The following is a 20,462-nucleotide window of genomic DNA, read 5'->3' as shown; positions in this document are numbered from 1 at the left end:
TATATCACCGTTGCTCAGTGTTGGTGCCTGCTTGCTTTAGCTGGGCATCTGTGATGATCTTCATTGAGAGTATATACAGGTAGTCCTTGCTTAATGACTGGTCATTTAGCAATTGTTTGAGATTATAATAGATCCCCCAAAAGGTACTTACGACACAATTTTGCAGTTCCACCAACCACATCCCCCAACCTGATCATGTGATCAGATTTTGGATGCTTAGCAACTGGCTCACATTTGGCTCACATTTATAGTGGTTTGCAGTAGCTTCCAGTCATATGATCACAATTTTGGATGGGTTTTTGTTGTTTTTTGGGCATTTATTTCCAGTTTTCAGCAAAAAATGCCAAATGAATCGAATAGATTTGCTTAATGAATATAGGGTGTTCACTGAATGAATCCTGCAAACAGTCACATGGTTACCCATTTAATATAACTGTAATGAATTATAGCTGTAATCTGGCTCAATTATGACTGTAAATTGAGGATTACCCGTACTCTGGAATATAGTCGTGTTCTTCGCTTATATCTCTCAGGAACAACCCACTCTACCCTCTTCCCACCAATCCAATGAGGCAGCACAGAAGTTGGGGGATGATGGTAATTTTTGTATTAAGCAATGCAAAATAGAATTATTAATGGGACTATAGGAGTAACATTGTTATGTGAACAACCATGCTCTTTGGCTATTTAAAGTATAATACTAATGAAGTGAAATGAGATACTGATTTGGTATGGTGCAGTTGACAACAAGAAGCATATCCCCTGCAAAATACTGTAATTTTATTAATCATTTAGCTGTTGTTGAGAAACAAATAACAAGTATAAAAGATGAAATTTTCCCTCAACCAGGCATTAGTTGACAGACAGTAAAGCCCTTATTCAAAAGAAAATATCCCTGAAAATCTATTTTCTGGAAACAAATAAATAGTAATTAGATGTTTGAAAACAATCCACTAACTCAGAACAGAAATTCTAAGTTATAGTATTGTTATATATTATTTGGTTTACAAACATTCTCCAATGACCTTTTGGTGTGCATATATTTATATTAGTCCATTCTGTAAACAATTATAAAAGTAATCCAGATCCTCATACAACTACTATGCTGATGGTATCATGTAAACAGTCTTCTGCAGCAGCAGCAGCAGCAGCCATACTTCATGTTCCACCCGCCCCTCCCTTGTTGAAATAGTACTAAATCTTCAAAAAAATCTTACATCATTATTCTCATATTTGGAAAGAGTAGAAAAAAATGAAGTTTGTAGAAAAAGGAATTTGGAAACACAGTAAGAAAAATTATGACAGGGAACTGAGAGCTGCACTTGCCATTTTAGCAAATATCAACCAATGTTCTTGTCACATGCAACAGAGATGAATCCTACTCAGTTTCCAGATCTTGCCTGGCTTCTGTCAGCTAATGCTAAAAACTCCACCAGTCTTAATTAAAATGGTACTATCTGTCAGGAATTGTTGCTTCTCAAGAGAAGATTCCCAAACCAAACCAATACATCCTTTTTATTTCTTCACCCCGTCCCCTGATTCCAATTATTGACACCAAGCCCTCTTCCCCTCCACTTCCAAGATTTCCCCCCTCCCCCAACTCAGTCATATAGTCTCAGTTGAGCCTATACCCAAGAAAAGGTCAGGACATTTCAACAAGCTTGGCATGCAGAAGAGAAAATCTTTTCTTAAAGAGTAGACAGAGGAAATATTTGGTTGAATGTTGCTTGAGCATAACGTGTACATTTTATTACATTTTAACTTTTATTCAATTCTGGGCCACTTTTTGAAAATGTTTAAGACTGGTCCCGAGAGTCCCTTTCATCCCTGCTGCAGCTTTTATTCTTGCTGTTTCTTCTTCTGCTGCTGCTGTTCTAGTTGCTGCTGCTGTTCCTGTGATAGGAAGGTGAACTCTTCTTGCGGAACTGGTGTGGAAGTGGGCAAATGGTTGCATTCACTCTTGATACAGTCGCACTTGTCAACATGGAGGTAAGAATACTCCAAAGTGGACCCGTTGGCGCAAATCAGGGTCACTTGCTTCTTTGTAGTTTTTTGCTCTTGACAACAGTGGCATGTATGATTCATTGTGTTTGCTTTATAGGAATACCTGAATGGTGAAAGCAAGTTGAGATTGAGATGAGCTGCTGCAAGATGGAGTCCACTACCCTTCACCGACCATTATTTGGTTTCATCAGATTTTTGTCTTTTCAATGTCATTCGCATTGCTTTGGAGAGTCATAACCAACTGCAGGGGTCTCTAACTTTGGCAACTCTATGACTTGTGGACTTCAGCTCCCAGAATTCCTCACACAGCATAGCTGGCTGATGAATTCTGGGAGTTGAAGTCCACAAGTCTTAAAGTTGCCAAGGTTGGAGACTCCTGACCTACAGTACCTCTATCAATGCAATCAGTTTTGGGGTCCTTCAGATTATTAATGTTGATGGGCCACCATAGCGTTTTTCTTCCCTCCTCCTTGTTCATTGTTGCCACTCTCTCCTCTCACTCACTTGCTTGCTGCTACCTTTCTTTTGACCTCTGCCAGACACCACATCTCTCCTTTGTTGATCATTTGCCAATTTTTTCCTAAAGGAATGGGAGCTAGGCCTGCACCCTGATCCATCTAAATCTACCTTAAGTAGAATTTCATCTTCATTTGGAATAATTTAAGATGCTGGGCAATGCACCAGCAATTGAGGAATTGAGTCTTAGGTGAACCTCCATTTCAAATGCTGAAAGATGAAATTAAAATGTCATCTGGACTGCTTTGCAGATATCCTAAGAGATAATTTCTTCTTAGATAATTTCTTTGCATTCATATCTCGTGGCATGTGAAGATTTGCTAAACAGTCATTTCACAATAAGTTAGCAAAGATGCAATAAAATTCAAGGTTACTTACATTGAAAAACTGTCACATTGGCCTTTACAGTATGTTACTTCAATTGGTGAAGATTCACAGCCATTGTATTTTATTGTTTTGGTGGTATTTGCTGTTCCACAGAGTTTCACCGCTTGAGAGTGGAAGAAAAGAGAAACAATAAAAGAAATTGAGTCTCTGATTACAAGCATAAAGCAAACAAAAAATAAAATAAAAATAAAGCGTACGTGTACAAGGTAGTCCTCAACTTACGACCACAATTGAGCCTAAAATTTCTGTTGCTAAGCAAGACAATTGTCACGTGAATTTTGCCCCAGTTTACAATCTTTCTTGCCATAGTTATTCAGTGAATCACTGCAGTTGTTGTTAGCAATAGAGGTGTTAAGGGAATCTGGTTTCCCTATTGACATGGCTTGTCAGACGGTCACAAAAGGTGATCACAGGACCTCAACCATCATAAATATGAGCCAGTTGCTAAGTGTTTGAATTTTGACCATGTGATGCTGTAATGGTAATAAATGTGAAAAAATTGTCATGTCATCTTTTTAGTGTTGTTTTAACTTTGAACAGTCACTAAATTAACTGTTGTAAGTCAAAGGTTATCTGTATAATGTGTGCATGTATGTGACAAGCGATGATAACCATGTCAATTTGCTTCTGTACAGAATTGTGTGGCTACAAATCCTAGCCACTTTGCCCACCAACTATAATAAGTGGGCTTGAATAGAATTGACGTCCAGTGCCATCTGAAAGGTGTATAATAGCATCTATAGCAACACAAAAGATGCCTTTATCACTGATAAAAAATTTGAATGTTTTGACTTATGCTAATATAACTTGCATAACTTACGTTGAGGTTTGCACCACTTGCAACATCCATCATCAGTGAATTGCACATCCTCCTATAAAAATAAAATGTTTCAGACTTTAATTTATGATGTTAAAACCACCATTTCCCCCCATAGGGATATCATGTAGGATTAACATTAGAATTCTTTATTGGCCAAGTGTGATTAGACCAGGGAATTTATCTCAGGTGCATTAGTTCTCAGTGTACACACCACAATAGTGATAGATCATTATCATAATCAAAACATTAGATACAACACTTAGTGATAGTCATGGATACTAAACAAGCAATCAACATAAATCATACCAGGACACTAAATAAACAATATAAATCATAACAAAGCTATAGTCATAAGGAGATAGGTAATAGGGAAGATAAAAACAGATGATAGGTAATAGGGAAGATGGTAATTCTGCCTTTCTAGGTAGTTTGAAAGTATTATGATAGTTTGAAAGTGTAGTGGGAATTAGTTGTTTAGCAGGGTGATGGCATGGGAGAAAAAACTGTCCTTGTGTCTAGCTGTTCTGACATGTAGCGGCCAATAGCATAGTTCTGAAGGAAAAAGTTGAAACAGTTTATGTCCAGGATGCGAGGAGTCTATAGATATTTTCACAACCCTCTTTCTGGCTCATGCAGTATATAATGGAAAGCAGGTTGGTAGCAATTGTTTTTTCTGCAGTTCCAACTATCCGTTGAAGCCTGTATTTGTCTTGATTGGTTGCAGTGCCAAACCAGACAGTTATAGAGGTGCAGATGACAGGCTCAATAATTCCTCTGTAGAACTGTATCAGCAGCTCCTGGGTCAGCCTGAGCTTTCTAAGCTGGCGCAGGAAGAACATTCTTTGTTGTGGGTTTTTGATGACATATTTGATGTTAGGTGTCCATTTTAAGTCTTGAGGTATTATAGAACCTAGAAACTTGAAGGAGCAAGTTGCTACTGTGTTATCTAGTATTGTGAGTGCTGGTAGTGTAGGAGGGCTCCTCCTAAAATCTACTATCATTTCTACAGTTTTAAGTGTGTTCAGTTCAAGACTGCATCACAAGGCAAGTTGTTCAACCTCCTGTCTGTATGCAGATTCGTCATTGTCTCGAATGAGACCAATCACTGTTGTATCATCTTCAAACTTCAGTACTTTAACAGAGGGATCCTTTGAGATGCAGTCATTGGTACAGAGAGAGAAGAGAAGTGGAGAAAGCACACAGCCCTGGGATCCCCCTGTGCTAATTGTATAGGTATCTGATGTGATTCTACCTAGGTTCACCTGCTGTTTCCTGTCTGTTAGAAAGCTTATGATCCACTTACAAGTGTGGTCAGGCATGGCTAACTGGTTTAGTTTAGCTAAAGAACAATATTTGGTTGAGAATCCTAAAAGGATATTATATATCTTGATGCATCTACTTCTTCTATAAATATTATATATGAAACAACAACAGAAACATTCTTACTAATTCTCTATCTCAGTATTCACTTTGCTTTGAATATATTGTCTCCTTTGGTGCACTAAAGATGGGTACTACTGACAATGGCAGCCAATTAGTTTACAGTTTTATAGAGCTGCTTATATCACAGCATATTTTAGCAACAGAATGTCAGATTATGGCTGAAGCTTTTGCTTAAATTCAACTGATACAGTTCAGTTGTAAACCTTCCATAATAAACCCAATTAATTCCAAATTAATCTTTTGATAAAATCCATTTTCAGTGCATAGAACCAAATACGATAAAACAAAGACTGTTGGATCAGTGAAACTTACCGGCTGGCAATTTGGATCCAACGGAGGGCAGGTTCTCTTGATAGAGACAGGAACATATTGGTTCTCAAAAAGATTACATTCATATGCAGTACAATTGTTTCCTGGTGGGTACCAAGTTTCTCCTGGCTGAAAACAGACACAATTGTAGTTATGTATTTATTTATTTATTTTAGAAGATAATATAAAAATAGTTCATGATCATAAATTCCTTAATTTCTCAGAGAACAGAACTGGGAATGGGGTGGAGGGTGGCATGCAGTTCAGTTCCTCAAAATGTGAAAAGATAGAAGTGAAAAATTTGGATAGTTGAGAAATACAGCAATTGGCTGGATCCTAGCATTGCTCAAGGTACGATGAATGCAATTTGTTACATTGGCACATATATAGTTTGATGATAACTGTTGGCTTGGCGTGCCCACCAACAGTGGAAGCTTGGCCTGGGGTTGAGTTATGGCTACCCATCCAGGGGAATCCTGAAAAAGGGGTGTACCCTGTCAGGAACTCAGTATGGGTAGTTTTCAATTTACGACTGGGCACTTAGCGACCATTCAAAGTTACAATGGACCCTCAAAAGCTACTAATGATCGGCATTCAAAGTTACAACAGCTGGGCCTCCCCTGCAATTATATGATTACATTTCAGGTGTTTGGCAAGTGGTCTACATCAGGGGTCCCCAACCGCCGGTCCGCGGACCGGTACCGGCCGCAGAACAACCCTTACCGGGCCGCTGGTTGCTGGGCGCCGCCATCTTTTTGGTAAAAAGCGCTTCTGGTGAGCTTTTCCGGTAGAAAGCTCACCGGAAGCGCTGTTTCGCATAAAAGATGGCGGCGCCAGCGCTCGATGAGCTTTTCCGGGTAGAAAGCCATTTCTGCCCGAAAAGCTCACCAGAGCGCTGGCGCGCCATCTTTTTATGACGAAACAGCGCTTCGTGACGTCACCGAAGCGCCTTTTCGTCATAAAAGATGGCGGCGCCCAGTTGACGCTGGATACCGGGCATGGCGCCCAGCTGATGTCGGAACCGGGCCGCGGCGTCGAAAAGGTTGGGGATCCCTGGTCTACATGCATGGCCATTTTGCAGCGTCCTGCACTCATGTTACTGCATTTTATGATGGTTTTGCCAAAAGCTGGAATTTATTTCTAGTTTTTGGCAAAAAATGGTGCATAGCAAACAAGTAGTTCACTTAATGACCCTGGTGTTTGCTTAGCAACTGCCATAAAAAAGGATTATAATATTGGATCAGCATTAGATACAGGAGTGGATTAAATGTGAATTTGATGAACAGTGGAGTTAGCAAAATTGCAAGTTACCTTGAGCACTTGGGCAGGGTAGGAATCCAGTGTCAGAACACAAGCAAACTGAACACATCGGCCACAGCATTGTCCAGATACTTCCTGATATTTGTGACCCTGTAGTTCAGAAAAATGGGAAAAAATCATAAAATCGTAGAACTTTTTTTTAAAATAAGTAGTGAGTAGATGGGTTGATTCAGAGAGTTTGAAAGCCATGAAATTTTCTTGTTTTTTTTAAAAGAACAATGTGGCTTACCAGCGGGCATCTTTGGTCACATTTTTGAAACACACATTCCACATTGTTTTCTGGATCTTCTTTTTCAGAGCATATGCATGATTCGCATAATCCTGCTGGTATGACTGCCCCAGGCTGAAGAAGGAGAAAAGTGAAACAGTCATAAATAATTCTAACCTAATTTCATTCCTGGAACTACTACAATCGATCTACTTGTGATCTGTTCTTCAGAAAGAGCTATGCTTGATACTTGTGTTTTTATCTTTAAGATGCCAGGTGAAGATCAGCGGTGCATTTTTCAGTAGGAGGAAGGAGCAGGTAAACAGCTCGAAGATTTACTGTGGAACCGAGTCAGAAACAACTTAAAAAGCGAAGACTCCAGAGTGGAAGGGGTGAGTGTGGAGATTAAGCGGCAGTGGCTTAATTTATGTTTTTACCCTCTAACTCTGGAAGTTAAATGGCAGTTTGAGAAAAGAGTGATAAAAGGAGGAAAAAAAGGGGGACTAGACGAGAAGAAGAGGTGTGAAGAAGGTTTTTATTCAGGAAAACTGACTTTTGAAACTGAGATTGATTGTGAATTCTGAATGGAAGAACTGGAATGATGTCTACAGTCCCCATTTAAATCAAATCACCAAAAATAATTCTAAACAGCCACTAATTGGTGAGAACAAAGGAGACTCACAGAGAATTGATAGTTTTACACCCAGCTTCATTTAAATCACCCAGTGGATTAGTCAGCCTGAATTTAAATACCCACTCAGCTGATTGGACAACCTCCACTAAACCCCCACCCAAATCTCATCCTTTCCAAACTCCAAAGTAGATGATTGGTGAGCTCATTCAAATCTTCTCCATTCAAATCTATCAAACAGCAACACTTCCTCTTTAAAACAAAAACAAAACAAAAACCAAAAAATGTGGCTTTAATTACCAACATTCATTAAGTAACTGTCTACCTATCACATTAATTAGCTAATCTAATTGTTTAGTGTACTATTGTCATTGACCATGCCAGCCAGAAACTCCAGAAACTCCAAATCCTCCACTACCAAACAACAACAACAAAATAATATCTCTACCAATGATCTACCAGACTTCTGTACATGCTTCAAATGTCTTAAAACCATCAACGAAAACGAAAATAACATCAAATGCTACCTATGTGACAGTCAAGCCCACCTTGCCTGCTCAAACTTAAACAAAGACGTAGCTGATCTCCTAAAAGCATCAGATACATTCCTTTGTCTATGTCCATCATGTTTTCCTAAGCTAAACAAACCAAGTACCCTGCCTGACAGAGTTGATAGTATAGAATCACTCATGCACTCAATAGAAAAATGCTTAGCAACACTTTTTGAAACAATTACACAAGAAAGCCTAATTTCTCTTGGAAAAAAAATACAGCACTGATAAGCAACTACCTATCAGCTCAAAATCAAATCCCAACCCAACAACCACTACCACAACTACTACCTCAACTACAATCACAACTACAACCAAAAATAACCACCAAACCACAACCACAAATAATTACTATCAAATAATTCCACAAATGATATCCCCTTACTCATCAGAGACATCATGGAACATGATCAAAAACATCCAAATGCCATCTTATTTGGTCTTGAAGACACCAACGAATCAGATGACATCACCAAAGTTCATAATATCATAAGTAACTGAAATACAACAATCATCTCTCCTGAAGATATCATTGAAATAACCAGAGATGGTCCTGAGTCCAAATGCAATGATGGCTTGGTGGCCCCAAAATTTTGTAGAGTTGTTTGCAAAAATGAGTCCAGCAAACGAATATTCATTCATACAATAAACACCATTGCAAAAACCAACCCCAACCACAAAAAACTTTGCTCAAGACCAGACTTATCCATACTGCAAAGAATCTGCTCCTTGAACTCTGCAAGGAACTCAGAAGACGTCTGGACAATGGAGAGAAGGATCTCTACATTGACTACCACACTGATTGTATCAAAAGTAAGTCACACAACCCACAACTCCACATCCAACCCTACCTCATCCAACCCACCATCACTCAAAACTAGGCACGCACGCCCCTAACTACCTCAATTCCAACTACAACTGGCCTTAAATGCAAGCTACTTAATGCAAGAAGCCTTGTGAATAAAATACCTGAATTTCCCCTCTTACTAGATATGGCTAAATTTGACATCATATCTGTCTGTGAAATATGGCTCAACACATCTCTCCCTGACTCCATTACCACAGTAAGAGACTATCATGTTTACCGATCAGATTGTGAAATCCGTAGAGGAGGTGGTATTGCTATATTCTATAAAAAGTCCTTACATCTAAAAAACATCCAAGTTACCCAAGAGCTTGCTCTTCCTGAGACCATCGTCTGTGAACTGTCCTTAAATATCACATTTCAATTCTTACTATGTTACAGAGCCCCTGATTATGACATCGAACATGTAAACAAACTAAATTCACTACTAACATGGGCAACATCCTGCCCCCACACTTTTATCTTTCTTGGTGACTTCAATCTACCTCACATTAACTGGACCCTAAATGAATGTAAAACTGAACCCATACATGCAACCTTCTACAATGCTGTAACAAACCTGGGACTGGAACAACTAGTAACCAACAATACTAGACTTAACAACTGCCTCGATTTCATATTCTGCAATAGTTTGAATTCAATTTACGGAATACAAATTAAAGAACTCTTTTCCAACAGTGACCACAGCATGATTGACTTTTGTCTCAACATACATCCACACAAAAATCAACACAATGATGCGATCCCCAATTATAACTTCAAAAAAGGCAACTATGATCGTATAGACAATGATCTCTCATCCCTTGATTGGCAATTTCTATTCACTGGATGCAATACTGTTGAAGACCATTACAACATATTTTTACTTGAAGTCAAAGAGTCATCAAATTATATGTACCAATAATAACTCCAAAAACCAGTAAAAACAGATTACCCATAACAATAAGGAAGCTTCAATCCAAAAAGAGATTACTTTGGTCGAAAAACAAATCTGGTCACGTTGCCAACTTCAAAGCCAATACAAAAATTTATGCCACCAGATTAAGACTGAATGCACCAATTATCACATTAAACAAGAGGAAAACCTTCTACGCACCAATTCCACCCGTGCTTTCTACAATTTTGTAAACAACAAACTAAAAGGCTCAAGGTCCATCCCACACCTGAAAGGACCTAATGGTAAAGACTGCAATGACGATACTATTAAAGCCAACCTCTTTAACACATTCTTTGGCTCAGTATTTGTAAACAGCAATGGATCATGCCCAGTATTTCCTAGCCGAACCACAGACAACTACAATGATCTAATACATATTGATTTTACAGTAGACAATGTTGAAAAAGCACTAGGCAATCTAAAACCATCTCTATCTATTGGACCGGATGGAATATGTGCCTACTTCTCAAAAAAGCTATCCACTGCCATAGCTGAACCTCTAAGCATAATCTTTGAAAAATCTTTCAGGACCAGCTCCTTGCCAAAACTATGGTCACAAGCCACGGTCATCCCCATCTTCAAAAAGGGAGACCCCAGCCTAGTTGAAAATTACAGACCAATCTCCTTATGCTGCATCACCTGTAAAGTCATGGAATCAATTATTAACCAATCCATTATTTTTCACTTAGAGACAAACAACCTACTCTCTAATAAACAATTAGGTTTCAGAAAAAAACTATCCTGCAATCTGCAACTCTTACACTGCAAAAACATATGGACTACACAACTCAATCAGGGCAAAGCAATAGACGCAATCTACATAAACTTCTGTAAAGCATTTGATTCAGTGGTACACGACAAACTACTCCTAAAACTAAAATCTTATGGTATCTCTGGACCCCTGCATAACTGGATAGAAGCATTCCTGTCAAACAGACAACAAATGGTCAAAATTGGGAGCGTCCTATCAAATTCTGTCAACAGTGGTGTCCCCCAAGGCAGTGTTCTAGGACCAATTCTCTTCATACTCTACATAAATGGCATCTGTGATCATATTAAGAGCAACTGCGTTCTCTTCGCTGATGATGTAAAGCTATTCAACACCACAGACAATACTGCTGTCCTTCAAAAAGACCTCAACTATGTATCAGAATGGTCAAACAAATGGCAACTTCAAATCTCAACATATAAATGCTCTGTCTTACATATTGGCAAAAAAAAAATCAGAAAATAAAATACAGGCTGAATAGTCAAGACCTTGTTGATGATCCAAACTCTGTCAAGGATCTTGGAGTACTCATCTCTAATGATCTAAGTGCTAAAGCCCACAGCAGCCAAAAAGGCGTTAAGAGTTGTTAACCTAATCTTACGTAGCTTTTTCTCTGGTAATATTACACTATTGACTAGAGCATACAAAACATTTGCTAGACCAATACTCAACTCATCAGTCTAGAACCACATTACGTATCTGATATTAACACAGTTGAGAAAGTCCAGAAATATTTCACAAGAAGAGTTCTCCACTCCTCTACTCGTTGCAGAATACCTTATGTCACCAGACTTGAAATTCTAGACCTAGAAAACCGCCTTCAGTCCAATCTAAATATAGTATATAAAATCATACATTGCAATGTCCTACCAGTCAATGAATACTTCAGCTTCAACCAAACAATACAAGAGCAAACAATAGATACAAACTCAAGGTTAATCGCACCAAACTTGATTGCAGGAAATACGACTCCAGCAATAGAGTGGTCAATGTTTGGAATACTCTATTTGACTCTGTGGTTTCTTCCCCAAACCCCAATAACTTTAACCTTAGACTGTCTACTATGGACCTCACCCCTTTTCTAAGAGGTCTGTAGGGGGCGTGCATAAGCGCACCAAGGTGCCTACTGTCCCTGTCCTATTGTTTCTTTTATTTTTCTTATATATATCCATATATTCATAACTATGTTTTTACTTATACCTATTATCTTGTAAGCAATTGACAAACCAAATAAAATAAATAAAAATAAAGAACTTATTATTATTATTATTATTATTATTATTATTATTATTATTATTATTATTATTATTATTAAAAGTTCCCAACTATTTGGCTTTTATTTTTATTGTGGTCTTCCTGTTATTTTGAGTGCTGTGTTATAATTGCTTTTGTTCTCACTCTTAATACTGATGAATGATTTCATACTGGTGTATGTTGTGGTTTATGGTTAACCATGGATTGCATAATGTTTTTAATTCCATGGTATTCCTGCAAGGGAACTACATTTGTTGAACAGGATAGAAACATGAAATAAATAATAAGGTTGAGAAAAAATGCAAATAATAGCACGCTTTTATATTTTCAAAAAGGAAGAATTTTACCATTGTCATCCCTGAAAATCTTTAGCAAACTGGAAAAACAAAAATGGTCTCCTATAGGAAAAACACTTTTAACATTGGACTTGAATTTGTTGTTTAAGTGGTGCTATTCTTCATTTTAATGAAAATTACTTACACTGTAGAACGTTCCATTGACAACACAACCTGGTACTTTCACTGTGGGACACAAAGATAATATTATAATTAATCTTAGCATTTGTTCTCAACAGATCAAATTAACTCAGAAAGAAAAATGACATAAAATGATACAATTTGCTCTTTAAAGATTTCCTTTTAAGAGTGTGTGTGGTAACAAAAAATGTTTATTTAGCACACAGTACAGAGTAGGAAAGTTGAGTAATTTAATCTATGGGAATTCTAAAGCATTTGATCTTATCCACTGCATCTCTCAAATAAAAGTTTTTCTGGGTGAGCTCCATATATGCTGGGCTGCAGTACTGAATATTTCGAGCAAGTACAGCTTAAGCAATTTTGCAAGATCTGTTTCAGACCCACTGTTGGATTTACATTTATTTACATTTTCTGATACATAACAATGTGCAGTAGGATCCAATGACAGTGAAAATGAATGCTTCATTTAGAATAGCTTTTTCTATGACATAAATGATAATGCATTGAATTGCAAATGTTAATGTTGATAAAATGTTTTTTTTTTAAGCAGAGATGGGGTAGAACATATTTGTACAGATTGGAAATAGACTACTTTCATCCATATGTATTTTGTACAAATAGCATGTTTGACAGAAACATTCAATAGCTTTGCTAGAATCATCTTTCAGCAAGGTCAGTCAATTTATTTGGGACAGTCCTCCCATGATTTAAAGGTGGAAGAAAAAAATCAGTCCCTTTAAAACTGTATGTTGCTAACAGGCTAGTAGCAGAAATGACACATATAAGGAATTAAGGATGCTCAATCTCAGAGCCAGTGTAGATCAAATATCAGTTTACACCAGGAAAACCAGTTTACACCACAAAAAGAGATCTCCTCTGAAATGGCTTTCCATGGGAAAGGATGAATATACTTTCTGTGTTTTTGCAGGCAGTGGAATATGGGGTAGGGGAGAATATTAAAGCAATACAGCAATTGCTTTTAAAAATGGCTCAATTCTTACCACAAGTGGTGTTAATGCAGCAGCCTCCTGGCAAGTTTTCCTTCTTTAATTCATATCCCAGTGGACAGGTTTCACTAGACCCGGGACAGTGGGAAGTGTTGCACACTACGGAATGAAAAATAAAAAGGAGGAAGAGCAATGAGTGGATTAATACATTTTAATATCTATTAGCATCACTTTATCTACACTTTATCTTGAGCAAATCAAAGAGTGGATTAAGTTATAGTGAATCCAGTACATTGTGTATTTAAATATAAATTTGACCTGTGGTCTTTATAATTTCATGTGAAATGGTTTAACTTCATTTTTATCAAAAAAAAAAAAAAATTGCCAGTGAGTTGATCAACAGCATCCTATAAGCATTAACTTTTGACCTTGTAGAGACTAGAAAGTGCATCTATAGGGTTCTTGGTGCTCTCTGAACTTGGTGGTTTCCTTGGAGATGTTTCAGTACCAAATAGTTAACATCAAAAGTATATACTAAGGATGTTACTTGGTTTGATAACAAAACATCTGCAAAAAAATACCAAGCTCAAAGAGCACCAAGGACCCTACAGTCCAATCTGGAGCTAAATATATTCTCTTTTAAAGTATTCTTCTATTTTTATTTGTTACTAAATTTATTTGCTGCACATCTCATTTCAAAGCAAATATTTGTGAAGCGGGCAGATTAACTTCTCTAATAGATGATTTATAATTCAGAGCTTTGGCTAAACTGAAGCAGCCACTGTAATCTAATAAATGGGAATTTCCAAAATGAAAACTGGAATGCTAGCGTGGGTCATTTACAATACAATATTGATGAAAATTGTACCTACCACACTGCTTTTGAGGACAGCACTTTTCCTCAGGGGTTAATATGGTGATGGGTACAAACCCTTCAAAAGAACATTCCACAGGAGTAGCTTTGGTAGGACATGGTTCTTCAATACATTGTACCATAAGCGAATATTCCTCACAAGTACATTTCTGGCAGTTGCTAATCCAAGTTTCTCCAGGCTGTGAAAAGATATATTTTAAAATATATTCTCTATCTATATCTGTCTGTCTGTCTATCTATCTATCTATCTATCTATCTATCTATCTATCTATCTATCTATCTATCTATCTATCTCTATCTCTATCTTTTTAAATATATAATATATGTACACATACATATATGCTGTACATATACATACATACATACATACATATATTGCCTCATTAAAACCCACCAAACATTTAAAAAGTCTTGAAAAAAAATTATTTTCCCCAAAGCTCCTATTACCCATAGAGTTTCACCCATCTATATTTTATGAAATAATAAAAGCGTTAATACTTACCACTTTGGGTAAACCATCTGGTCCAGTACAACCTGGAAAAAAATGTATATGTATGATATTTTGCACTGAAGAACATTCAAGTTTCATTATTTGATGTATAATATTTTATTATGTTTTATACTAGTCACTGGAGATAGCTTATAACATTTAAAAACAACACAGAACATTATATAAAACACAGCAATACATGCAGCAGCTGAGAAACCAAACCAGTCTAGAGAAAGCAATAAGCATATTAAGATTTTCCCCTAACACACTATGTCTGATGTCTGAAAACACCCATGGGCCTTCAGAAAGGCTAGAAGGGTCAGATCTACTCTAGTCTCAGTGGGACTCATGTTCCAAATGGAAGGAGCAGCACATGAGAAGGCCCACTTCTTGGGTCTCACAAACTGACATTTTTTTAATTAATAGGATCTGCAACTTAACTCTCCTGATATATTTAATGGGAGGGATAGACATGTAATTAAGGTAATGAAAATTTAATAGCTGACCAGCTGTTGTAAGGCTGTAAGCCAAAATGATGAACTAAGGATGAGTCAGCAGGGTACTGCTGCTTTAAGAAGCTGTCTATATAAGGGAGGCCTCTCTCTCTCTCTCTCTCTCTCTCTCTCTCTCTCTCTCTCACACACACACACACACACACACACACACACATCATGTTATATCTCTGGCATAACCTGTTTAGAAAGCAAAGGGCTACTGACTGCTGAGATGTATGGAATCCAATGCACAAGGAAAATTGTGTGTCCATTTTGTAGATTTCATGGGCAAATAATAACAGAGGTTCTTCATTTTGTAAGGATGCTGATTCATGCTAAATGATATTTATGGAGGGATTATCATACACTTTTTAGAATGTATTTGTGGAGGGAAAAATCCTCTGTTGAACAAAACCATCTCTGTGTGACAGAAGACTATGGTTTTATACATGCTGCATATTAATACAAATGATCTTCATTGTCCATGATCTTTTACTCAATTTTGTGCACTGCAGTTGATAGATATAGATCGGGCCTCTTTATCTATGGTAAATGTTTCACATGTCCATGTTATTGGGTGTTTGGGTTTTGATCCATCCATCTTTTATTATTTAAGTGATTATCTCCTTTCAATTAATAATTTCTGATCTTCTTTCCTGGAAATGACTAACATCACATTTAGCTGGCTGGTCTGTCCAGCAGTCCCTTTGCATTATGGTATCCTTCCCTTTGCTTAAATAAGAACACTTACCACAATCAGAAACACAGATATCTCTGTGGGTACTGAAGAGTTTGGTTCCATTTTTACAGAAGCAACCTTCTGTTATTCCAGTCTGTGGAGGACCACTTCAACAAAAAAGAAGCACAAATTAGAGTAGTAGTTGCACCCCAACATTACAAACAACCACACAGTGTGTGCAACTGATAAGAACAAAGGAAGGAATGAGCTATATAAGGTCAACCCAACTATTTTTGAAATGGCTCAAGTTGATGTAACTGCTACTAATCATCAACCTTTTATCTTCCCTGTGAGAGAATTAGTCATGATAAAAGAGGAGTTTCAAGTCAATGAGGCTCAAACCCATGGCAGTAGACTAATTTTTAACACAGGTTAAAATTATTGATTTATGAAACCATGACTGAAATAAATCCATAGAATTTTTCTTGCATCTATAGAAGAATACATTTTTCCTGATAAAGTGGAAAGAAGAATGCTTATTCTCTGCCTATGTTCTTATAATGTAGTCTAGAGGATTCCCCATCTCTTTAGAACACATATAATTTGGGAATACATATAATTTTGCAGACGAAGGGAAAAATTTTCAACATATTATAACAATAGCATCATAGATCATAAAGTGAGAAGAGGCTGAATCAAATTCCCTGCTCTGTGCAGAACTCTAATTAAAACACACCCAGCAAAAGGCTCTCTGAGATCTATATTTAACAGATAATCAGAGTTGGAAGGGACCTTATAGGTCATCTAGTCCAACCCCTTGCCCAAGCGGGAGACCCTACACCATTTCTGACAAATGGCAGTCCAATCTCTTCTTGAAAGTCTCCAATTTTATATCATCTGCAAATCCTATAACAATGTCATCTTCAGCTAAATCATTAATTGAAACTTTGAAATATACTGGCATCCTGCTTGATACCTTCTATTTTGATGAAAAACTACTGATGTGCAGTGATAGAAAGCAAGTGCAGTGCAGTGATAAAAAGTGCAGTGATAGAAAGCAAATTTTGGTTCCAGCTAATGACATGATATCTTGCCCATATTTAAGTAGTTGGCTAATCAGAATATCAGATTTTGCTTTGTCAAATGATATGCTGAAATAAAGGGATGTGGTGGCTCAGTGGCTAAGATGCTGAGTTTGTCGATCAGAAAGATCGGCAGTTTGGCGGTTTGAATCCCTAGCACCGTGTAACAGAGTAAGCTCCCATTACTTGTCCCAGCTTCTGCCAACCTAGCATTCGAAAGCATGTAAAAAATGCAAGTAGAAAAATTGGGACCACTTTGGTGGGAAGATAACAGCATTCCATGCACCTTCGGCATTTAGTCATGCCGGCCACATGACCATGGAGACATCTTCGGACAGCGCTGGCTCTTCAGCTTTGTAATGGAGATGAACACTGCCCCCCTAGAGCCAGAAACAACTAGCACATATGTGTGAGGGGAACCTTTACCTTTAGTTTTATGCTAAAATAAAGAGTCCCGCACCGAACAACAGAAGTTACTCAATGGTATACATTTTGAGCATACTCAAAATGATCTAATCTGGCAAGATTTACTCTTGACCAAATTCATGCTAACTTCTAGTAATGATGGGTTTGCTTTCAAGGTTTTTGACCATTTTGTGATCTGCCTCCAGAATGTTCCAGAACGTTCCAGTATCATTTTCAGACTGAGTAATCTGCAGTTTTCCTGCTCCCTTTCTAAAGATAACTTTTGTTCCCCCTCTCCTCCACCACCCATGGTAATCTGATACTTCATGTGGTCTTCAGGATTTCTCACAAATAATTAGACATTCAAAACAACAGTAATTTCTACTGTTTAATCATTCTACTCTGAAATTTGTAGGTGTATAATATCAGGAAGTAGTTCCTTTCTATTATGCTTGATCTGAAATATAGTTAATTCAGGCACTCTTTGCAATTGCCTAAATCCGAGTACAAATAATTCCTTATTTATTTTTCTTTCTATTGCCTTTTCTTAGCATTTTGGTGTTTTTTTTTCATTTTCACTGAAGAGCTGATTCTTTACTCTTCCTTTTGAATGTGATAAAAATTTATTCCACTTATGAAGTTTAAATGCATACTTAACATATTGTTCATTTCATCAAGACAATTATAAACTTTCACAGCTCTTTTGAGTTTTACTTACCTGTTATCACAGGTGGGAGGATTGATGGGGCCACATGGAACATATACTTTATCTGTAGGGCAGCTAAAGGCTATAAATGATATAAGAAAAAGGTTCATCATAATATAGAAATGTATTTTCCATACATTTTGCATTTGGAAAAAAGTTTCAGTTCAACCTATTCAGTTCAACATTTATACTGCAATAAACTGCCTAGAGTAGAGTCATTGAGATGAGATGGATATTAATTAATTATAATTAATGAAAATAGCATTGTATGATTATAAAATTATAAAAATGATTACTTGAATTAAATAAACAGAAATAAACAATAATTCTAGCCAAATGCATCTGTTATTTTTCACATAATTTTGGTTTTGTTCACACACACACAAACATAAATACTAACTTTTTATATAAATGTGCCTGAAGCTAGACATATTTATTTCATATCTGTTTTTAATGAAATACATTGTCTATCTGGGAGAATGGTGGTTGAATATTTTTGTGTTTATTAAGAAAATGTTTAATTGGTAAATAAATCAAAACTTCTCTCTAGTATCCTTCTTTCTCTCAGTATCACTCTTTTGAGTGCCACACCAAATTCTCACTGAAGGTATATTTAAAAAGCTCAAAATAAGGAAGTAAGGAAGGAGTGATCGTATAATAAGCAAACACAATAAGATGCCTTGATATCCCAAAACTTACAACATTCATCATTGGTCTTCCCTCGCCAATCGATACAAACACCTTTAGAGGCACAGAGAGAAGCATATATCTCCAATCCTGAACATTGCATGGAGATATTTTTCATATGGCAAGCATCAGAGAGGCAGCCTTGAAAGTAGGGATCTGGGGGTATGATCTTATGGCACTCAGAGAAGATGCTGCAAACATACAAGAAATAGTTGTAAAATAAATATCTCTGAATAAGTACACATTGATTTAGTCATTTAATTGAAACTTATTTTAAATCATGGATTTATTCTAAATGAAAAATGAAAGGGAATGATTAAAAAAGAAAGTCAGAACATGGAATTTCTGGTGCCAAAAAACCTTCCACAAGGGAACATCGACTATGAGGTTTTCCAGGTATAAAATCTTTCCAAAATCTATCTATTATAAAAGGACAGTTTTCTGGAGTTCTGTGAACTTTCAGTGATTCTATAAATGTACATTAAACTAACAGAATGCAAAGGACACTTTTACTACCCTTTTGGTTACAACTGGTATGACATTTTTGAGCACACTTTTTAATCAGGAACTGTGGAGGTTTTATAATTGTGGGAGATATACAATTTGAGAAGGATTGTCTTTTTGTACATTATTTATCACTGGAGGCATTCAATGTAAAGAGAGGCAGCAAGGAAGCTGCCCCTCATTCTCTGTGTTGCTGGTTTGAATTTCCTAACTGGAAGATGTATACTCTTAGAAGTGCCATTCAGCCCATTTCCTGCTTATCCCTATTATAACTTCCTCCTCCTCTGCTCCCATCTTCATCTCAAACTGACAGGAAACAAAACCGCGTCGTCTTTTCTTATTAACATATTGTCATAAACGGTTTATATGTTCTTTTGGATTTTGAACATCTTTTTCCAGATCCTTGTAATGGACTTGGTTGCACTAACAGTTGCATCCAAATTGGATCCTGGTGAATGACTTGAGGGATTCTAGCTAAAGTTATCTAAAAATAACCCCTACAATATCCTTAGAAAAAAGATTTTTCTGGTTAGATATCAGGCTGGGTTATCCTCTATTCTAGTTTTCTGCTTGTGGGTTTAGTAAATGGATATAAAGTGGCATAGCTGGATAAATTATGCCTGCATTTCCATGCCAACCTTGCTAAATGAATGTGAGAATGTTTAGAATGTGTCCCAAACTGTCCATTATAGAACTCTGCTCTTGTGAAATCTAATCTTATCCATGCTTGTTCACCAAACAGTTTGTATAGACTAGCAGCTATATATTCTATTGTAGCCTTTCTCAAATCTTCTATCCTGGATGAATTCTTGAAATAATTTTCAGGTCTCAAGGACACTCTGCATAAAATTATATCTAAAGCTAGCTTTGTATGTACACACACACACACACACACACACACACACACACGTACACACAAACAGTAGAATTTCTCTCATGTAACTCCAGTTGAGAAAGGCCACTCCATTGTATGGCCCATCAAACAAGACTTATTATTGCAGAGATCTAAATTTGGGTAGAATTTTCTATTGTATCATATTCAAATTTGTAGACTAAGATAATGCATTTACTTGAGAGAGAAACAGAGGGATGGGGAGAGAGAGA

The 20,462-nt window shown here is 37.0% G+C and overlaps 1 protein-coding gene across 1 annotated transcript in view; it reads right to left on the bottom strand.

Annotated features, from left to right (window-relative positions):
- Positions 1-760: 760 nt before the first annotated feature.
- Positions 761-20,462, bottom strand: part of MUC5AC (mucin 5AC, oligomeric mucus/gel-forming) — a 94,119-nt gene continuing 74,417 nt past the window's right edge. The window contains exons 37-49 of the mRNA XM_087950839.1: positions 18,867-19,045; positions 18,180-18,249; positions 16,047-16,141; positions 14,814-14,845; positions 14,310-14,490; positions 13,492-13,596; positions 12,495-12,535; positions 7,029-7,142; positions 6,791-6,889; positions 5,483-5,608; positions 3,728-3,779; positions 2,899-3,010; positions 761-2,107 (exon numbers count right to left, since the gene is read on the bottom strand). Of these exons, the coding sequence (XP_087806965.1) occupies positions 1,840-2,107; positions 2,899-3,010; positions 3,728-3,779; positions 5,483-5,608; positions 6,791-6,889; positions 7,029-7,142; positions 12,495-12,535; positions 13,492-13,596; positions 14,310-14,490; positions 14,814-14,845; positions 16,047-16,141; positions 18,180-18,249; positions 18,867-19,045 (1,474 nt within the window). The 3' untranslated portion in view covers positions 761-1,839. The remainder of the gene's footprint in view (positions 2,108-2,898; positions 3,011-3,727; positions 3,780-5,482; positions 5,609-6,790; positions 6,890-7,028; positions 7,143-12,494; positions 12,536-13,491; positions 13,597-14,309; positions 14,491-14,813; positions 14,846-16,046; positions 16,142-18,179; positions 18,250-18,866; positions 19,046-20,462) is intronic.

Source organism: Notechis scutatus, chromosome 1 (assembly GCF_049901735.1).
Source record: "Notechis scutatus isolate UNSWTSFEM ecotype Mainland chromosome 1, rNotScu1.2, whole genome shotgun sequence".
In the NCBI taxonomy this organism is placed as follows: Eukaryota; Metazoa; Chordata; class Lepidosauria; order Squamata; family Elapidae; genus Notechis; species Notechis scutatus.
The sequence above is the reverse complement of the archived record's forward strand: the minus strand, read 5'-3'. Positions and strand labels throughout refer to the sequence as shown.